This window comes from Dreissena polymorpha, chromosome 1 (genome assembly GCF_020536995.1).
Source record: "Dreissena polymorpha isolate Duluth1 chromosome 1, UMN_Dpol_1.0, whole genome shotgun sequence".
Classification (NCBI taxonomy): domain Eukaryota; kingdom Metazoa; phylum Mollusca; class Bivalvia; order Myida; family Dreissenidae; genus Dreissena; species Dreissena polymorpha.
This window is the reverse complement of record NC_068355.1, coordinates 192,871,772-192,891,292: the sequence shown is the minus strand read 5'-3', so window position 1 is coordinate 192,891,292 and position 19,521 is coordinate 192,871,772. Positions and strand designations below refer to the sequence as shown.

General features: G+C 37.0%; 2 protein-coding genes and 1 long non-coding RNA gene across 4 annotated transcripts in view; 2 read left to right on the top strand and 1 right to left on the bottom strand.

The window, feature by feature from the left end:
- Positions 1-5,120, bottom strand: part of LOC127864391 (uncharacterized) — a 27,254-nt gene extending 22,134 nt beyond the window's left edge. The window contains exon 1 of the mRNA XM_052404050.1: positions 5,039-5,120. The gene's annotated coding sequence lies outside the window, so the exon portion shown is untranslated. The remainder of the gene's footprint in view (positions 1-5,038) is intronic.
- A 1,572-nt stretch (positions 5,121-6,692) lies between these two features.
- On the top strand, positions 6,693-8,428 carry LOC127864417 (uncharacterized). Its single transcript, XR_008041903.1, has 3 exons — positions 6,693-6,887; positions 7,275-7,418; positions 8,373-8,428. It is a non-coding gene; the product is annotated as an uncharacterized LOC127864417 (long non-coding RNA).
- A 1,726-nt stretch (positions 8,429-10,154) lies between these two features.
- LOC127864394 (uncharacterized) lies at positions 10,155-13,687 on the top strand. Of its 2 annotated transcripts, XR_008041853.1 has the most exons (6): positions 10,155-10,259; positions 10,589-10,761; positions 11,621-11,741; positions 12,326-12,494; positions 12,721-12,833; positions 13,417-13,687. XR_008041853.1 is itself a non-coding variant. In XM_052404053.1 (5 exons), the coding sequence occupies exons 3-5, from the start codon at positions 12,347-12,349 to the stop codon at positions 13,558-13,560; spliced, it is 405 nt and encodes a 134-aa protein (XP_052260013.1). In that variant the 5' UTR covers positions 10,569-10,761; positions 11,621-11,741; positions 12,326-12,346; the 3' UTR covers positions 13,561-13,687. The 2 variants fall into 2 exon arrangements, 1 of the variants encoding a protein (XP_052260013.1); XM_052404053.1 differs by lacking the exon at positions 10,155-10,259 and having other exon boundaries at positions 10,569-10,761.
- Positions 13,688-19,521: the final 5,834 nt, after the last annotated feature.

Sequence of the window (19,521 nt, the reverse complement as noted above, 5' to 3'; positions counted from 1 at the left end):
CTACTTGCTATACAACCAGTATCATGCGAAAATTGATCTTATTTAATTGTGGTTCCCTCTTTGAATTTATGTTGCCTGTCGACTTTTAGAATAATGTGTCAGTAAGAAATGTATTGCTTGCTCTACAACCAGCATCATGCGAAAATGGATCTTATTTAATTGTAAATCCCTCTTTGAACTTAAGTTGTCAGTCGACTTTTAGAATTATGTGTCAGTAATAAATGTTTTTCTTCAGTTTCACATGTTTTTTAAGAAAATTTAGTGAAAGATGCAAATGTGTCTTATTTATTTTTTTCTGTGTCTTCAATGTATCTTATTTATATGTGACTGCGTGCTTATTTTTTTTCAAGAAATGAAAGATGCAAATGTGTCTTATTTTAATTTTATCCATGTCTTAAATGTGGCTTATTTATATAAGATAAAATGATACACTGCCAGTGTCATGCAAAAAAGGATCTAATTTCTTAATATCCACATTCACGCTTTGTTCTTTATTAGCACCGTCTTTAATTAGGCTATCTATTTAAAGTACAGATTACTGTGAACTTAATAATTGTGCAACGGTGATGTTGATCCATTATCGTTGTTAATTTAAAATGTAGACAACAAGTTAGCAATTAATGAAATCAGTTATTTTGGAAGTAAATCTAATTGTTTCTGTACAGTAGCCAGGTGGATGTGTATTGAGCGGATAAGATAGGGATCACCACAACAAGTTTCTAATACACAGTATAGACTTCCCCTATTATTATTAATTACCTGATTGGAATAAATAAAGTGTTAAAGATCATTTCATGTGAAAAGCAGGATTTCTGACATAATTTCAATCGTTTTTCTTTTATACACAATTTCATGGAACAATGAATATATTGGCGCAATGGAACACAATTTATAAATCAAGCTGACAGTATAGTATCATTTTTTAATTATGTGTAATTTAATTCGCACCTATTCCTTAACTCGTTCAATGACACGTGAAATTATATCAATTATAAAACATCACGTGCATCATTAAATATTTTTTTTTAATTATGAAAACATATATGTTCTACATGGTTTTGTTTAGTTTTTTTTCTCAACCAGAGAGACATTATAAAACATTGTTATATATAAAGCGCTTTACTTTTCTACATTACATAAAGATATATCGATTTTTTTGTTAAGTGTACGTGCTTGACATATTTATAAAAAGGCAGTGTTTATTTTTGTAATAAAATCGAAAATTGACATTTAATTTGATGCAATCCACATTGTTTAGCGGCCAAGCGCAGTATTCCGCTCTCGGCGGCCGATGGTGTATTGCAATATATACAATGAAAAGCTGGGTTTCTGACATAATTTCAATCGTTTTGTTGACGCGGAAGTGCTTTTTGGTGGCCAAAAATACTATTGTTCCCTTTATTTAAACCTAAATCAGTATTTTTTTACACTTGAAGGTTTGTACAGCGGGGATTTCGGTACCGGCGCGGGTTTATGTGCTTGTTAAGAATTACCGAAATCCCCGCTAAGAGGCAACATATTATCCTGATTTATGCTTTGATTAAACATTGATAACTAAATTGCAAAAGTGTATAGCATATTGTAAATACGGTAGTACGATATCATTTGTTTCATCAGATTTGTTTGGAAAATACTTTCTGAAGACTTATTATTACTATGTCATGTTATATTTACATATACTTTTGTGTAACCAATGTTTTAAATGTACATTTTACCTTTTTTACATTCGTTTACACATTTTTCACATTAATAAACTATTTAATAATGGACAAAATATTCTGATAAGAGTGTTTAAATGATTAACACTAATATGATTGTGTACAAATCAACATTAATGCAAAGCCAAAACCCAAACATAATGACATATAGACCCTTTAAGGCGTAATATGGGGGATTGGCGTAAACATGGGTGATTTCGGCTCTGGGCGTACGAATGTAGCAGTACCGAAATCCCCGCTAATTATTTTCCAAAAGAAGTAACCGAATGGGAGATAATACATGTCACTGGTTGCTAATGAAAAAAAACACTATAATAATTTTGTTGACACTTGAAGGTTTGTACAGCAGGATTTCGGTACCGGCGCGCGTTTAAGTTCTAGTGTAGAATTACCGAAATCCCCACTGAAAGGCAACTTAATGCTGTCAAGAGTGCTTAATAATTAAAATTAATATCAAATTTGTTGCACCTTAACATTCATGTGAAGTCAAAAACCATTCATACCGATGACCTATTGACCCTTTAAGGCGTAAATATGGGGATTTCGGTACTAGGCGGGCGAATGTAGAATTACCGAAATCCCCTTTTCATCATCGCACATTAGTGTAACATAAATTTAACACAATATATGTAGGGAAACTCATATGAATCGCGTAATGTGAAAATGATTATTATGCTATAATTCGACCACGAAACTTGACGTGACTTAATACCGGACATTATGGAATGGAGCTACACTTGCCGTATTTGACATAAGACCCATTTTCGCAAATTATCTTATCAATGCTTATATGAATTTGATTGGTATAATCTTATGCGTATTCGACACGGAATTATTGTCAAGGTTTTTCATTTTGTCAATATTTATCATAGCAGGGGACATTGCTGACATCAATATGGATACTGTTTTCATTTTCTGTCGAGAAATGATATGACTTATTATCAAGATTATTTTATAGTACGGTAGCGTTCTCTTCACAATTGAGATTTATTTGTACAGGTAAATTGCTCTTATACTCACCATTCGGACTCGACGATCGGCTCGAATAAAAATGTTAGTCGCTTAAAAGTACAAACTCATCATATTGAGCACGATTATTATTATTATTATTATTATTATTATTATTATTATTATTATTATTATTATTATTATTATAATTATTATTATTATATAGCTTTTAGAAACTTATACCTTAAAAAAATCCCATTGGAAAAAAATCCCATGGGAAAAAAAATCCCATGGGACAAAAAATCCCATGGGAAAAAAATTCCCATGGGATTTTTTTATTATTTTAAAACACGATATAACGCGTTGAAATCGCGAGAAATGCTCATCATTTGTTAAAAGGTAGTGTTTCTGAAGGTTACATGAATAAATCTCTAAAAATCAGAAAAAAATCCCATGGGATTTTTTTTTTCCCATAAAAAAATGGGATTTTTTTTCTATCAAAGTAAATTGAACGAAAATAAGCACAAATGCTTTAACAATGCTTAAAATCGATAACTTAGCACAAACGAACGTGTTTTATGTTTTTGAAAATCCCATGGGATTTTTTCTCCCATAAAAAAGCTGGAGAAAAATCCCATGGGAGAAACCAAAATTCCCATGGGATAATGAAAAATCCCATGGGAAATTACAAAAATCCCATGGGAACCCCAACTTTGCAAATAAAGTTCATAGTGAAGAAAACGCATTTAACAAGCAAAAATAACCAATTATTAATCACAAGTTAGACTTTTATCTTATACTTTATCACAAATAAGCAAACCTTCAAGAAAAAGGGTACTTAAGTTTGCGAAATTTCGGTTTCGCAAAGTTTTTCCGGTGGCCGTTAGTGAAATTTCGACAAAATCCCCGCATTCAATAAATGCACCCCAAACAGTTATCTTTCAACGTAATCCCAAATGTAGTTCTGGCTTCCATAACTTTAAATGTCGCTTTTTATGATTTTTGACTGGGGCGACTTTATAGTTATGGACCAACCCCATTAGGAAAGTCAACCAGAAATTCCCGAAAAGTTGACAATTAACAAAGACCGGTCCAAAACAGCTTTTAAATGCAGTTGTTGGCCCAAATCAAGCACTTGATTGGAAAGATTGACATTTTTCACATTTAACTGATATATTCTTTCACAAAATACTATCTTAAACATTTAAAATGTATCTATTCTGCTCTTACATATCGAGAAAAACAGCAATCTGACAGACTTTCTTGAAATGGGAATCTCCGGAGATTTCACGGTCATATGACGTTATTTCTATTTTTAGTAACAAACCATGTGCTCAGGTGTTTTCGAATTCAGAATGACATTTCCCGGTATTTTAATTATTCTGGCTTATTTTGTAAACAAATTGTAGTGTCAATACAAAGTCAAAGTAAATATTATTTAAAACTACCTGATTCACAATGAAATCAGTCTTATAATCCACCAGATGTAAGTTGTTAATCACAAATAATAGATTTCAGAAAACGAAAGAAACGTTTACAATTTCAGCATAACATGTCAAGGTTTATCCGAAAGTATCCAAATGAAAACTCGTCACGTGACAAAGCGACAATGGCGTCAAAATTGTGAATTTCAGACTGATGAGAGTTATTTTCATTTATTGTAAGATGCATTTGAAACATTTCAACCTTAAAACATTCCTCGATGCAGTAATTAATATTCATTCACCAATATATGTAGAAATGTATCCAAGAAAATGAGCTTTCTTTGATTTATAGCGTGACATAAATATGTTACGACTCTGGTTGACTTTCGATACGGGGTTAGCTTCAGCGTACAGGTCTGTCAATACTAAATAAATTGTACGCTGAAGTTTCTTTAGCTATCCCCAATGAAATGCGCCAAAATGTTGCAGACACACACAGGATGCAGGAAATAATCACAAAAAGCATGGTTGCGATAACTAAAATGCTTATGATACCGAAGAGAAAAGGAACTCTTTAGAAATAGGCACTACTGTAACCTATACACACTTTTTCCAAATTTGAATGGGTTGTGTTTATTTCAATATTGTATTAAAAAAGTTATACCCTGATTTTGAAAAATGAGTCACGTCTCAGATTATGCAATGACTTACAACTTCTTTGCTTTCAGCGCATTTATAAATGTAAACAAAATCATCAATATTATGTAAATTTCTAAATGACCGAACGATATTTAAAGAAGGGGAGCAACTCATTCATCTTTAATCATCTGTCTTGACAAAATGTACAATTTCCGATTAATTTTGTTTCAGAAATTGAAATTGCATGAATAAGACCATCATACATTTATATTTAATTAAGATAATCGCATGAAAGAAACACATATTTACCTTGTCATGACATTTTAAGTTTTATATTCTTTACTGAAATGTATGTTTTATGTTCGTATACTTAATTCGTTGTCAAACGCCGCCATCTTAGGTTACATTCAACTAAAAAAATCGAGTGTCTCTTCGTAGTGCGTAATTTCTGAAGAGTTTTTGTCTCTTCTTGCATAAAAGACATTTAAAAATCTTAGACCTGTAATATGTGGCTATTTCCTATATCATATATGTGTCTGGAGAATTTTGATGACATCAATTGCATTCTAACTTAAAATATTATTTGTAGAGTGTGTTTTCTGTTGTATGGGGCTTTTGTGGAGCAAGGTTTTGTAAAAACGATGTTTTTATCGTGTCTGCATTCGTAGGACATGCCTTTTTATTGCATTTTTTTCAAGACGAAATACAGATCTTTAAAATTATACCATGCTTGGAACAGGAAAATGAAAGGCCAAAAACATGCTTTAAAAGTTGGCAGTATTATAATTTGTTCACGTATAGTCACTTGCTCACGAGGTGTGTGTTGTCATGTGGTTCATTCCGTCACGCATAGTCGCGTGCTAACCTAGTGTTTGCAGTCACGTGGTTCGTTCTATCGGGGTGCGCAGGAGAAGGCGGAGGTTGCGGGAACTCAAGGAGCACCGGATGGAGCGGCGCATGCATTCCGACCAGATCTTCCACATCTTCCAGATCTTGCACTGGGTCGGCCGGGAAAGTATGTCGGGAGCCCAAAGACTGGTCGGCCATACATTCGCTGAACCCTTTTACACTCTGCTTCTGAGCCCAAAGACTGGTCGGCCATACATTCGCTGAACCCTTTTATACTCTGCCTCTGAGCAGGAAAGGGTTAAACTTAATTACAATTACGATTTTAGACGACAATAGCCCCTTATTCCCCGCGTTTGGCTTTCACAAGCGTACGGGAGCAGCTACGGACGCTCTTTTCCATTTGCAGACAATCAAACGCTTATGCGTACCTTTAATAAAAGTAACAGTAACAGTGTTTTCCACAATTGGATTGCATATGCGGACGAGTTAACAAATATCGCTACTAAACATGTACACCTTCAATTCAATGAAATTAACGTCAAGACAATTACTTTTTTACCAATTTAAATGCCACGATTGATTGTGTTTTATATGAATGTTCAAATGTAATTCAATAATTGTGTAAGGTATTAAGCACATCCGGTTTGCGCCGCATGTATCTAGCCCGACACATGCTAAGAGCACCTGAAGTACCTGGCGCGCATCTGCAAGGACATCGCGGACAACATGATCTCCCTGGTGACGCAAGCTATTCGGAATCGAAAGCTTCTGCACGTCCGACCCACCGAGGAATTTTGCAGCATATTCGGTTGTGCGCGGTGTTCCATAGACGTACCGAGATTCTGGATGTACGCGCGCTCAACATTCCAACGCTATCAATTTTGAGAATCATGAGCGATTTCACTGTTACTAGTTTGCTACACCTAATTGTGTAATGCTCTATCGTATTCAAATCTGTATACTACACTTTGAGTATGTTCGGGTTTTCAATCAAGGATCCTCCAACAGTCCAAGACAGAGCGGTAGTCGGAAATAAATTGGCACAAATGTTTATCTTAGATTTAACATATTTATTTTAGCTCGATTGCATCGAAAGTCTCAGGCTTACAGAAACGCTCTCGAGTCCGTTTCCTGAGTATATAATTAGTACTTGGTGTCTTTGGGAAAGATCTAGAGAACGCTCCCCGAGTGGGGGTCGATCCAGTGACCTCCCGATCTCTAGGCGAACACCTTATCCATAACGCCACGGCGAACTGAATGTTTATCTTAATAAGCAGTTGTAGAGTGTAATCAATTGGTGGCTACTTGTGTAAGGTCTTTTCTGTATTAGGACTTTAATATACTATTTGTGTTAATAGTATGTGGATGTTCGATTTTATTGTTAAACATGAAGCTAAGACAAAACGTGTGCAAGTTATCAATGACTTAAGATTTGAGCCTCGCTCTGGGAAAACAGGGCTTAATGCATGTGCGGAAATGTTATTCTCAAATTAACATGTGGAGTCCGTACAAACTAATCACGGACGGCATTTCCCGCTGTTGAATTTTTCATTAAAAATGGTTCTCTTTAAAACGAGAATCAAAGTGTAATTAGTTTGTTGGGACTGCACAGGCTAATATGGGACAACACATGCATAAAGCCCTGTTTTCTCAGCACGAGCCCCATTTGTTGCCACTGTGCATTCTTCTCTTACAGCGGATCAAATCCTTCTTGATGGACGAATCGACAACGGCCCCGCTCGTGGTGCACGGAAATAGAGGTTCGGGCAATTCCATCCTGGCGTTGTCGGAAAAAAATCAGCAAGATCTGGCTGGCCAAGACGCCTAAGCTCGTGTTAAGGTAACTGATGCCATGTCGATTTGAGCATATCTTGAGTGCCCTCGGACTGGAGGGTGTAAAGATTCATTGGAAAAAAAAACTTACGCACGCACGCACTCGCGCGCGAATGAGACGATGGATGATTGAAAATGCAGTATTTGTTTTAAACTGTTTAAAATAAGGTTTCCTATATGAACTACCGATATAGCAGTATTGGAACTTGTAAATTCACCAATGTCGCGAAAGAGACAAATTTATCGAATAGACTTTTTTTTCGTAGTTTTGTAAGACCTTTATAAATAAAAATCGATCAAATGTTCATTAGTTAACGTGTTTGTGTATTTCGAAGTTTAGGAGGCCCGTTCTTGCCTGAGGCTTGAATAATATTTTTTGCTATGATAAGTCCACGAATAAAGTGTGGTCGCAGAAACTAAATAAACGCGAGTTATCAATTTTGTGTAGTCCGTTAGCAGTGTATTTTTATGTCCTCTTTATCATAAGAAATAACGTCATTTTGCTACCATTTACACGCAAACGCATTATTCATATATTTCGGCTTGTTCTGGAAAAACGAGGCTTAAATCATGTGCGTAGAGTGCCGTCCCAGATAAGCCTGTGCAGTCCGCAGCGAAGACACTTTCCGCTTGGAGCGGATTTTTGTTAAGAATTTTCATTTAAACGAAACATTTTAGAGAACGCGGAAAGTGTCGTCCCTGATTAGCCTGAGCAGTCCACACAGGTTAATCTGGTCCTACACTTTACGCACATGCATTAAGCCCAGTTTCTTACACACAGGTTAATCTGGTCCTACACTTTACGCACATGCATTAAGCATTGTTTCTCACACACAGGTTAATCTGGTCCTACACTTTACGCACATGCATTAAGCATTGTTTCACAGAGCAAGGCTTCATTATTATTATGTACCTGAAACGTCAACACACATCACATGACGCATATTTCTCTGGGCTGCAGGTTTCTCGGTACAACAGTGGAGAGTTCTTCCGCGCTGTCTCTGCTACAGAGTCTGGTGCAACAACTGAGTATGCTGGGGAATCAAAGCTCACGAACCGGCCTGGTACGTGTGTCATTATCATTATCATCATCATCGTCATCATCATCATTATCATCAGCATCATTATTAGCATCATCATTATCATTATCATCATCATCACCATCATCATCATCATAATCATCATCATCATCATCATCATCATCATCATCATCATCATCATCATCATCATCATCATCATCATCATCATCATCATCATCATCATCATCATCATCACCATCATCATCATCGTCGTCGTCGTCAATATCATCATCATCATCATCATCATCATCATCATCATCATCATCATCATCATCATCATCATCATCATCATCATCATAGCATCTCACCCTTTTCTTATTTTTAGCTCGGCTGTTTTCGGAGAAAACTCGAGGTTTTTTCATAGCCAGCTCGTCGTGTCGTGTCCGTCGTCGTGTCTTGTCGTGTCGTCCGGGTCTAGCTAAATCCTTAACATTATGTCAAAGTTTTGAACATTGGCTCTAACATCAAAGTGCTTCACCTACAACTTTGAAACTTTATATGTAGTTGCCCCTTGATGGGTTCTACATGCCACACACATATTTGGGTCACTATGTCAAAGGTCAAGGTCACTGTGATCTTAAAAAAAATCTGAAAAGCTTTCATTTATTCAAAGTGCACCCGCAGCCGAGCGTTGGCACCCGTTATGCGGTGCTCTTGTTCTTATTATTTTTTGCTCGTAATGTTTTTCTTAAAATTTGTCTTCTTTGTCATAGTAATGCTTCCATTATAAATCTGGTCGTACAGTCTTAAATATTGTATAATGCCAGCCCCAGGTTATTTCCTATCAAGATGCATATGAGCCTAGTTCTGGGAAAAGTGGCTAAATGCGTGTGCTTTCCATATTAACCTATGCAGTACGGTGTTATGGAATTCAGTACGGTATTATGGAATTGAGTAGGGTATTATGGAATTTTTCGTATAAAGGAAGTCTATTTCACACACAAATTCAGTTAAGGCGGAAAGTGTCTTCCCTGATTAGCCTCTGCGGACTGCACATGCTACCAAGAGACGACACTTTAGCACATGCATTAAGTCCAGTTTTCCCAGGGCGGGACTCATATGAGTCGTGTTCTGAGAAAACTGGGCATAATGCATGTGCGTAAAGTGTCGTCCCAGATTAGCCTGTGCAGTCCGCACAGGCTAATTAGGGACGACACTTTCCGCTTTTATGGTATTTTTCGTTTAAAGGAAGTCTCTTCTACATGAAAATCCAGTTAAGGCGGAAAGTGTCGTCCCTGATTAGCCTGTGCGGATTAAATAATGTATTAGAGATTTGCTATGGGAAAACGGGTCTTCTTGCTAGTACGTAAAGTGTGGTCCCAGATTAGACTGTGCAGTCCGCACAGACTATATATGTATACACAGATAAGAATGTATTTGAGACTCGCTATGAGAAAAGGGGTCTTCTTGCTTGTACGTAAAGTGTGGTCCCAGATAAGACTGTGCAGTCTGAACAGACTAATTAGGGACGACGCATTCCGCTTTTACGGTATTTTTCGTTTAAAAGAAGTCTCTTTCTAGCGAAAATTCAGTTTAGGCGGTTAGTTGCGCCCCTGATTAGCACGTGCAAACTGCACAGGCTAATATTGAACGACACTTCACGCACAGACCGTATGTCCTGTTGTCCGAGAGCGAGGCTCATTTGTGTAACTTTCATTCTTTTAGCCGACGAGCATCTCAACATCCACAGTATAAACTTCAGTGCCGCAGATATATCTACTATATGAGCGACGAATTCATCGTCTTTGTCAACTCTTTCCACACTGCAGGTAATTATTCCTTTGAAACTTGTTCGGGGTTTTACACAAATCTTTATCCATGTAAAATCTTTACATGCAGTAACAATTCAGAAGGCTTACCAAACACAAGTTACTTAAAATATTTCAGTTCTTCGTTGAAAAATAAACAAATAACATTTATAAAATATATAAATACAAAAAGACAAACATACATAAATAAATATATAAATTAATAATAGGACTTTGGTTAGGAACAAAAATGTTATTTATTCAACTACTCATGGTTTGGTCTGTATCAACGATTAAGATTACAAGATGTGACATATTTTCACGGCATCGTTCACCGCTCTTCGCGGCAGGAGGAAGATCGTCTGGAACACACACACTATCTGACCCGCGCGCGCACCGTTGACTTGGTAACGGTGGTAACGATTGCAGATGACATCAACCTCCGGGTGTGGGCTCGATCCCGGGACAAAAAGAGGACCACAGATCGGCAGGCCAGGACGCTGGCGCCAATAGAAAGGATCGAGTAACTAGCGATAATTATACAAATATATTAGCCTCGTTCTGGTAAAACGGGGATTAATTCATTTGCGTAACGTGTCAACCCAGATTAGCCCATGCAGTCCGCACAGGCAAACCAGGAACAACAGTTGTCGCTTAAACTTGGTTTTACTTTAGAAGAGACTTCCTTTAAACGAAAATTTCTATTAAATCGAAAAGTGTCGTCCGTAATTAGCCTGTGCAGATTCACAATCCGATCTGGGACGACACTTTTCGCACATGCATTAAACTCTTTTTTCGCAGAGTGCGGCTCATATATAATTACATTTTACTTATTTTAAGGGCTGTTTCGGTTCCGGTTTCGTTTCAATTTTAACGTCATTTATTATATTTTATTAAGTTCAAGTTGTTATTTTTAGCGCATGTTTTAGTCCTCTTGATTCGCGACTTTAATAACATACAACTTATTTATATTTTTTTTGTTGTAAAGAAATATTTCAGAGAAACGTATTTGCTTATTATATAACTTAACAATTATTTTAGTTAAAGGTTACACATATTATTCAATAAAACAACAACGGGGACTGTGTGCGCAGAGAGAAAAAAACATTTCAATGGCCTCGCTATAAATTAAAAATACACCGCAATAGCATTAAGAAAACTAACAATTATTCTTTAATTAGCCTCAATAAAGTCTGTTTACACAGAAAGAGTTTTCCGGCGGACCACAATAACAATTATATTAGTTAAATGTTTAATATTACACATTATTGTTTTTTGGAAATATTAATTTCGCTATCAAGTAAAATACACCGCAATATCATTCGGAACACTAACAATTTTTCTTTAATTACCGGTAGCCTCAATAAAGTCTGTCTCCACAGGACGTGTTCCACTGGGCCACCAGGATGCGTTGTTCGTGACCGGCAGTGCGGGAGAGGACTCACCGAACAAAGCGGCGTGTATGATGTCGGCAGACTGGAATACCGCGCCATCCGAGAACTTGTTAGACAACGGGTTTTATTTCGCTCTTTGCTAATTGTATGTGTATTGCTCCCATTTGCTTTCAATGAATTTCGACAACATATAATGATGACGTCTATATGAGCCCCGTTCTGTGAAAAGTAGCGTTCATTCACGTGCGTAAATTGTCGTCCCAGATTAGCCTGTGCAGTCCGCACAAGCTAATCAGGAACGACAATTTCCACGTTTGTTGATTTTTTTCGTTAAAATAAAGTATCTTTTAAACGAAATTTCAGTGTGGAAACTGTCGTCCCTGATTACCCTCTGCGGACTGCACACTCTACGCCATGCGTTAAGCCCTGTCTTTCACAGAACGCGGCTCATATAAATAATCCATTAATTACAGTTTTGTTTTCAAATATTTTTTATTGAGTTTCTTTTATGTAATTATTCTTTGTACACTTAAAACATCCATTTTTTGGTAAAATGTTGCATTCCCCCTGAAAATTATTCGATACTTAAGATACGTTCATGATTAATTTGATTACAAAACAGTCCAATTAAGTAAACTTTTCAAAAAATAACAAAATATCGTGCGTCATACTTGCAAGCGTTATATTCATCAGTAGGTGGCCTGCAATGCAAACATGAGGTTTTACGAAGCAGACAACAGATCAGTGGTCATGGAAATTTACGATAAGTTTTACTTGTTTGACCTTGAAAAGATGGACGTCAGCATCGTGTTTCCGGGTCGAGTAGTCGATACACGAGTGTGTATCTTGACCAAACGGAAGCGTACGTACAATTCTAATTTACATTTTACAATTCATGTGTGGAGGTGGCAGTATTCACAACATAGTTATTAAATAATCCGGTCATGGTGTGTCATTACTATTCCGCGTCACTAAGAAATCAAATTCATGATTTAAAGATTTTGCTAACTGAACGATTTGGGTCAGAACGTGTTAAAAACCGTTCCGCCCACTGTATCTCTGTCAATGACGTCATTCTTCCATTGTAGAACTCCTCGTGGCGTCACGTTTTGGCAAGAACGTGAAACGGTACAACATCACAAACGGCTGCATTGACGCCATAATAAAAACTGGACACAAGAAGGAGATCTACCAAGTTGTGGTAAGTTTGTATACCTTTCTCAACATTATGTCATATGCCACCTGTACTGTACAAGTGTAGTAGCAAGCAGTGAACATCTCAAAACTGTATTGCAGTTTGTTTTTTTAATGTTGTGACGAACATTTACATTCACAAGTGATGTGTTCATATATATACGACCATTCTCCCCATACCTCTGATTCAAGTAGGCCAGTTAACAGATCTGATAAAAGCATGTGTACTAAGTAATTGGACATCAGCTAGCCAATTAAAAGTGTATGTTAACTGGCCGCCACGATATGACTTGTATACTGTTGAAAACGGTGATCAATGAAAATAAACCACGTTCTGCGAAAACTGGGCTTAATGCATGTGCGTAAAGAGTTATTTCAGATCAGCCTGTGCAGTCCGCACAGACTTATCAGGAACGACACTTTTCGCTTTTACGAAATTTTTCGTTAAAAAAGGTCTATTCTTAGAGAAAATCAAGTCAAGGCGGAAAGTGTCGTCTCTGCGAACTGCACAGGCTAATCTGGGACGACACTTTACGTACATGCCTTAAGCCCTGCTTTCCCAGAGCGCGGCTCATATCGTTGTTTTACAGGTGAACGATCCGGGAACGCTCGCTGCAGTGACGGTAGTTTTTGGACCTGTATTGTTGATGGACCTTGTCACTCACTCTCGCGTGTATGAGATCTCAAACAGTACGTTCAGGAGATGCGAACGTATCTTTACCTCTCAAAATTAAACATACGTTGGAATTTCGCGGCATATATTGTACAATATATTTCAATGTTAACGGCGTTTCTTTTTCTGTGTACGCATTGCATACTAGCATAACATAATTATACTATCAATAAAGCGCACTTTGCGAATGTTGTTTTCAAGATCAGTTATGGTGTTCGCTCCACATGTTATAAGACTACGAAAGTGTTATCGACCAATCGACTATTAAGTTTGAACGGATGTTGTATACCAATGAGTCTCTTTCGTCATGTTAATCTGTTGAAGAAATTCAGTTCTATTCAAACAAATATTTATTTTATATGAACACATGTAAGCACCGTTGTCGCTTAGTTGATTGCCTTTATAACGTAATATATAAGCCGCGTTTTGTGAATACGGGGCATAATGCATGTGCTCAAAATGTCGTCCCGGATTAGCCTGTGCAGCCCACACAGATTTATCAGGGACGACACTTTCCTCATAAAATAGATTTTCGTTGATAGGAGACTTCCTTTAAACGAAACATTCCATAAAAGCGGTAACTGCACATGGTTATCTGGGAGTATACTTTAAAAGCATGTATTAAGGATTGTTTTCCCATTGTTAGCTGTGTTAGTTTCCCGATTGAAAGAACTTAAATTACCGGTCGATGTTTTTAATTTCGATTTCTTTGGTATTGACAGATCAATGTTTTACAAGGTCTTATTAACACAAATGTGAGTACATGTATAAATATATGGTATAAATATATGTATATATTGTTTATACCCATATCCTTTTCTAACTCCCGATGCACATGGTTAAATGTCGTTCAGAATATTGCATCATGAACATGTCATTTAAATTCATAACTGGTTATTTAAATTTATATTAATTACATAAAAAGATGTTCTCGACATTTCTGTATTTCAAACGGTATAAATGTAAATATTTCAAAGCGGTTGTCAGCAACATTCACTTTTTGAGCACAAATACGAATTGCATATAGATCAAAAAGCGAATGTTAAGAAGTAATCAAGCAGTCGCTACTCTCAAGATTGTTATCTGCAACAACGAAATTGGCACGCATTTTTTTTCAAATGTTTATTGAGCAAAAGCAATTAATAAGAAGCAGTTAAGCATTCTTTTTTCACCTTGAGATGGTCTCATTTGAATAAATACTAAATACAGGTGTAAAACAGTTACGATTAAATGTAACATAAAGGTTTGAAAACAATAACAACAACATGGCTTTCATTCAACGTTGAATCCGAAATAGGAATCGGTTGAAATCAAAGCTAAATCTGAACCATATGACTTAACTAGGTCTGAAAGCGGACAGTGTCGCCCCTGATTAGTCGGTGTGGACTGCACAGGCTAATCTGAGACGACACTTAACGCATATGCATTAAGCCCGATTTTTCCAGAGCGAGGTTAAAATGATTTTACAGATTTAGGAAACCAAAGAATTGTGAATGGAACATCACGAAATATACCGGTAAGCAACAAAAAAATATTGATGCCAATCACATGTACATCCAGGCTCCTTCGAGTAGCGCTATTGGTTTGAGTGATGCAATATTGTCATAATAGCGCTGGTCTATGAGCCGCGTCATGCGACAATGGGTCGTATGTCATAACCACTCACCTAATTCAACCAAGTGACAAGAGTTTGTTCGGTTCATTTAAAACTAGTAGATTATTGAAACAGATACGTTTATAAAAGTTTCGTTTATCTCGTAGAAGAATACATGCTGAGTCCGGTGTATCTGAAAAACACATGATAAGACCAAAAGTAAGGACATGATATTCCGCATCGGTCTTCATTTGGGTTTTAACAGACTGATTTGGGTTTATTAAACCAACTTCTAAAACCATACATGACCTATAAAGTTAGATAAGTCCTATTCACATTACATTGAATGTCCTTACCAACTTTATCATTTCAATGTCTTTAAAAGTTCGAAATTAAGAAACATGCTATACCGGTAGTAGAAGCAAAACAGATATATAACATAAAACGATATTTGGCAGAAACGACTGCAAAAGTCAATGTCTTTTTGTGTTTCGACACGATCATCATTAGTTTACGAGGAAATACTTTATCATAAGTTTAAAAACAATCAAAGTACACGGCATCCCTAAGCTGGCGCATGACTTTAACCCATTTATGCCTCACGTCTAGAAAAAAGGCCTTTGCAAACAGCGTAGAACCATATGAGACGCCGCATCATGCGGCGTCTCATCTGGGTCTGCGCTGTTTGCTTAATGGAATTTCCGTAAGAAGTATTCTAAATATAGAAATAAATATACTAGACATGCCTGATTTTGGAAATAAATTGATTCAATTTAGATGGATGCGAGAGTCCACTAGGCATAAATGGGTTATGATACATGTATATTGTTTCTCAAAAGCGATGCGTCCGTATGTTGTTTTGATTTGAAAAACAATGTCCAGTAGGAGCGATTTCTACAATATTTTATTTAATACTAACGTAATTCAGAAATGCATTTTAAAGGGACTTTTTCACGTTTTAGTTAATTGACAAAATTAAAAAGAAATGTTTCAGATTCGTAAATTTTCGTTTAAGTTATGATTTTTGTGAGGAAACAGTAATACTGAGCATTTACCATGCTCTGAAATATACATTTTATGCATCTTTTGACGATTTAAAAACCTGAAAATTTTAAATTGTTGCAACGCGAAACGACTGAATAATCTGGGGAGTTCTGTTGTTGTCGTTATATTTATTTTGTGACACTACGAGGATTGCTTATATAAAGTATAAAATACATCATTCATTGTATGAGAACGGATGGCCGAGTGGTCTAAGCATTAGACTTTAACGTCAGAGGTCAGTGGTTTGAGCCCAGTGGAGGGTTACTTTTTTGTTTCTTTCTTGATTTTAAACAGAAGCTTTTTAGATCAAATGTTTACATTAATTAATATAAAGCATTTAATGATACACTACAATACATGCCAAAATCTGTGAAACGGTCATTTTGAGTCCATACACAAGTCATTTAACTTTAGGCTTGCTATGCTGTTTAAGCATGTACTTAGACAAGACTTCAATGTGGTGTCACATACATAGGTAATACGTATGCGATTCATACCAAACCTGATACCGTAGAGATGGTAATTAAGGAAATATTTACAAAACAAATATGCTTGATTAGGATCATTATTCCAAACAATCGCGGTTCAATATGGGAACATGAATGCTTTCGTCATAAAATGAGTCGCGTTCTGAGAAAAATGGGCTTAATGCATGTGCGTCAAGTGTTGTCCTAGATTAGCCTGTGCAGTCCGTTTGACAGAGCCACGACGCTTGACAGAGCTACGACGCTTGACATAGCCAGGACGCTTGACAGAGCCACGACGCTTGACAAAGCCAGGACGCTTGACAGAGCCAAGGCTTGACATAAAAACGATGTTTGAGATAGCCATGACGCTTGACAGAGCCACGACGCTTGGCAGAGCAACGAAGTTTGACAGAACTATGACGCTTGACAGAGCCACGACGCCTGACAGAGCCACGGCGCTTGACAGAGCCAAGACGTTTGACATAGCCAAGACGCTTGACAGAGCCACGACGCTTGACAGAGCCACGCCGCTTGACAGAGCCACGACGCTTGACAGAGCCACGACGCTTGACAGAGCCACGACGTTTGACAGAGCCACGAAGCTTGACAGAGCCACGACGATTGACAGAGACATAACGCTTAACAGAGCCACGACGATTGACAGAGCCACGACGCGTCTTAGGATTGGAAACACACTGTAACTCGGTGGCGCAGGAGAGTATGTCCTCGTGCTGGAACCGTTGTCGGGAGCCCTTCACGGCTGCCAACATTCTGCTACACTGCAACCTCTGTTCATTGCAGAGGCGCCGGCTTCGAGCCGCATGCACTCCCATGGACTAGTGTTAAACCTTTTCATCGAGGAGCGATGCAAAGACCCGGTCTTCTCTGTGCTGTCCAAATATCTACTGGACATTATGATAACTGACAAGATCTTGGTCTTTGGGAAAGAGGCAGTAAATCCCACCAACGTATCATACATCTTGCGCGGAAACATACCCGGGCTGATTCTAGTAATATGGTACCGCATTCTTATAATTATTGGAGTGATAGGTGCAATGCAAATTATAATTAAATATTAATACAAACTTTGTATAATAGTATAGTCAAATTTCATATTATAAATACGTATTTAATGATAGTAACAGTCAATACAATACTATATTAACACATACGTACGCTCTGCGTGTCATACCCTGGGAATGTATAGTCCAGTATATTCCTTATGCCCTTAGGAATACACTGTTTTAGACCACTATTGTGGACTCAAGAATGGTTACACGATTTTGCTATGATTTGACATAGTGACCTAGTTTTAAACACGTGACTTAAATTCTATCTTTATATAATGTTCAAACAGTCCAATATTTTCTGACTAAGTTCCATAAAGATGAGATGGAAAACGTGGCCTCTAGATTTGAAACGATCTGAAATATTTCGATACACACATACCGCACACCAAATGATGCTGGACGCTTGACATAGGATGATTACAGAAGCTCACTTTGAGCACGGAGAGACGTTCTTTAAACGAAAAATATCATAAAAGCGGAAAGTGTCGTCCCTGATTAGCCTATGCGGACGGCACAGGCTAATCTGGGACGACACTTTACGCACATGCATTAAACCCCTTTTTCACAGAGCACGGTCCAAATATATTAAAAGATCACTAGTAAGAACAATAAAATAAGAAAGCATAGATAAACACATAAGTTTAACAATTTATACCAAACAACTCAACAAGAAAGTGTTAAATGTCATTCTATACAGTCATGCGCCTTTTATGCTCTCTAGAAACTATTTTTATAAATATGTAATGTTGATCTTATAAATATCAATCTTATGTTATATTATGTGAAGTTTTATTTACCTTAAACTTAAATGTCTATTTTATTATTTTATCCACATTTCATGAAGTCAATGTCGAAACAATGACACCTGGGTTACTGCACTGATTACCATGGTACCATGTGGAATACTTAATTGTAACATGTACTGTTACAATTTTGTTACACGTATACACTATATGGGTCTTGTTCTGAGAAAACTGGGCTTAATGCATGTACGTAAAGTGTCGTCCGAGATTAGCCTGTGCAGTCTGGACAGGCTAATCAGGGACGACACTTTACGATTTTTTGGTATTTTTAGTTTCAAGAAAGTCCCTTCGTATCGAAAATCAAGTTTTGGCGGAAAGTGTCGTCCCTGATTAGCCTGTGCGGATTGCACAGGCTAAACTGGGATAACAGTTTACGCTTATGCATTAAGCCCAGTTATCCCAAAACAAGGCTCAAATAGTTTAATCATGTGATCTTTATAAAAGTGGTATACTCTTCTTTTCTCTCTCTTCTCGCTATAGTTCCAAGCTGCAGAGAAAGAAAAATACTGAAATAATATCACGTTATCATATTTATTGTAATAAAACGACGCCAAAGTGTGTCTGGTGCCATGTGGAGTACGTATTTGTCACGTGCTCTCTTACAATTTTTGTTACACGTATACACTATATGTTCATAAAGTGGTTCTATGATCAAACAATTTAACGATTTCATAAATAATAAAGCACGGTTTGGCGGAAAGATCTCGATGTCATATCTCACTGAACCTAATTTCCTCGTTGTGATCATCCCCAACTTGGGAATGTAAAACTCGCCCATTGCTTGTTTTATGTTGCAATGCCCACTTCATACAGAGAATATGTTACTATTCTATCATTGCATAATTTATCGAATCGGCGAGGCTTAAAATACCATGGCCTGAAATGCGTATATGAGTGTTTTGACCCTTTACTACTTAGATACGTATTTTCAAGCATGTGTAGTCCCTTAGAAAGTACTTTTAAATTAAAGGCCTTTCTTCAAGTTTGTAAGGCTTCCTTTCCAACACTTAGATACTGGTGAGTAGCAAACAACATAAAACCTGA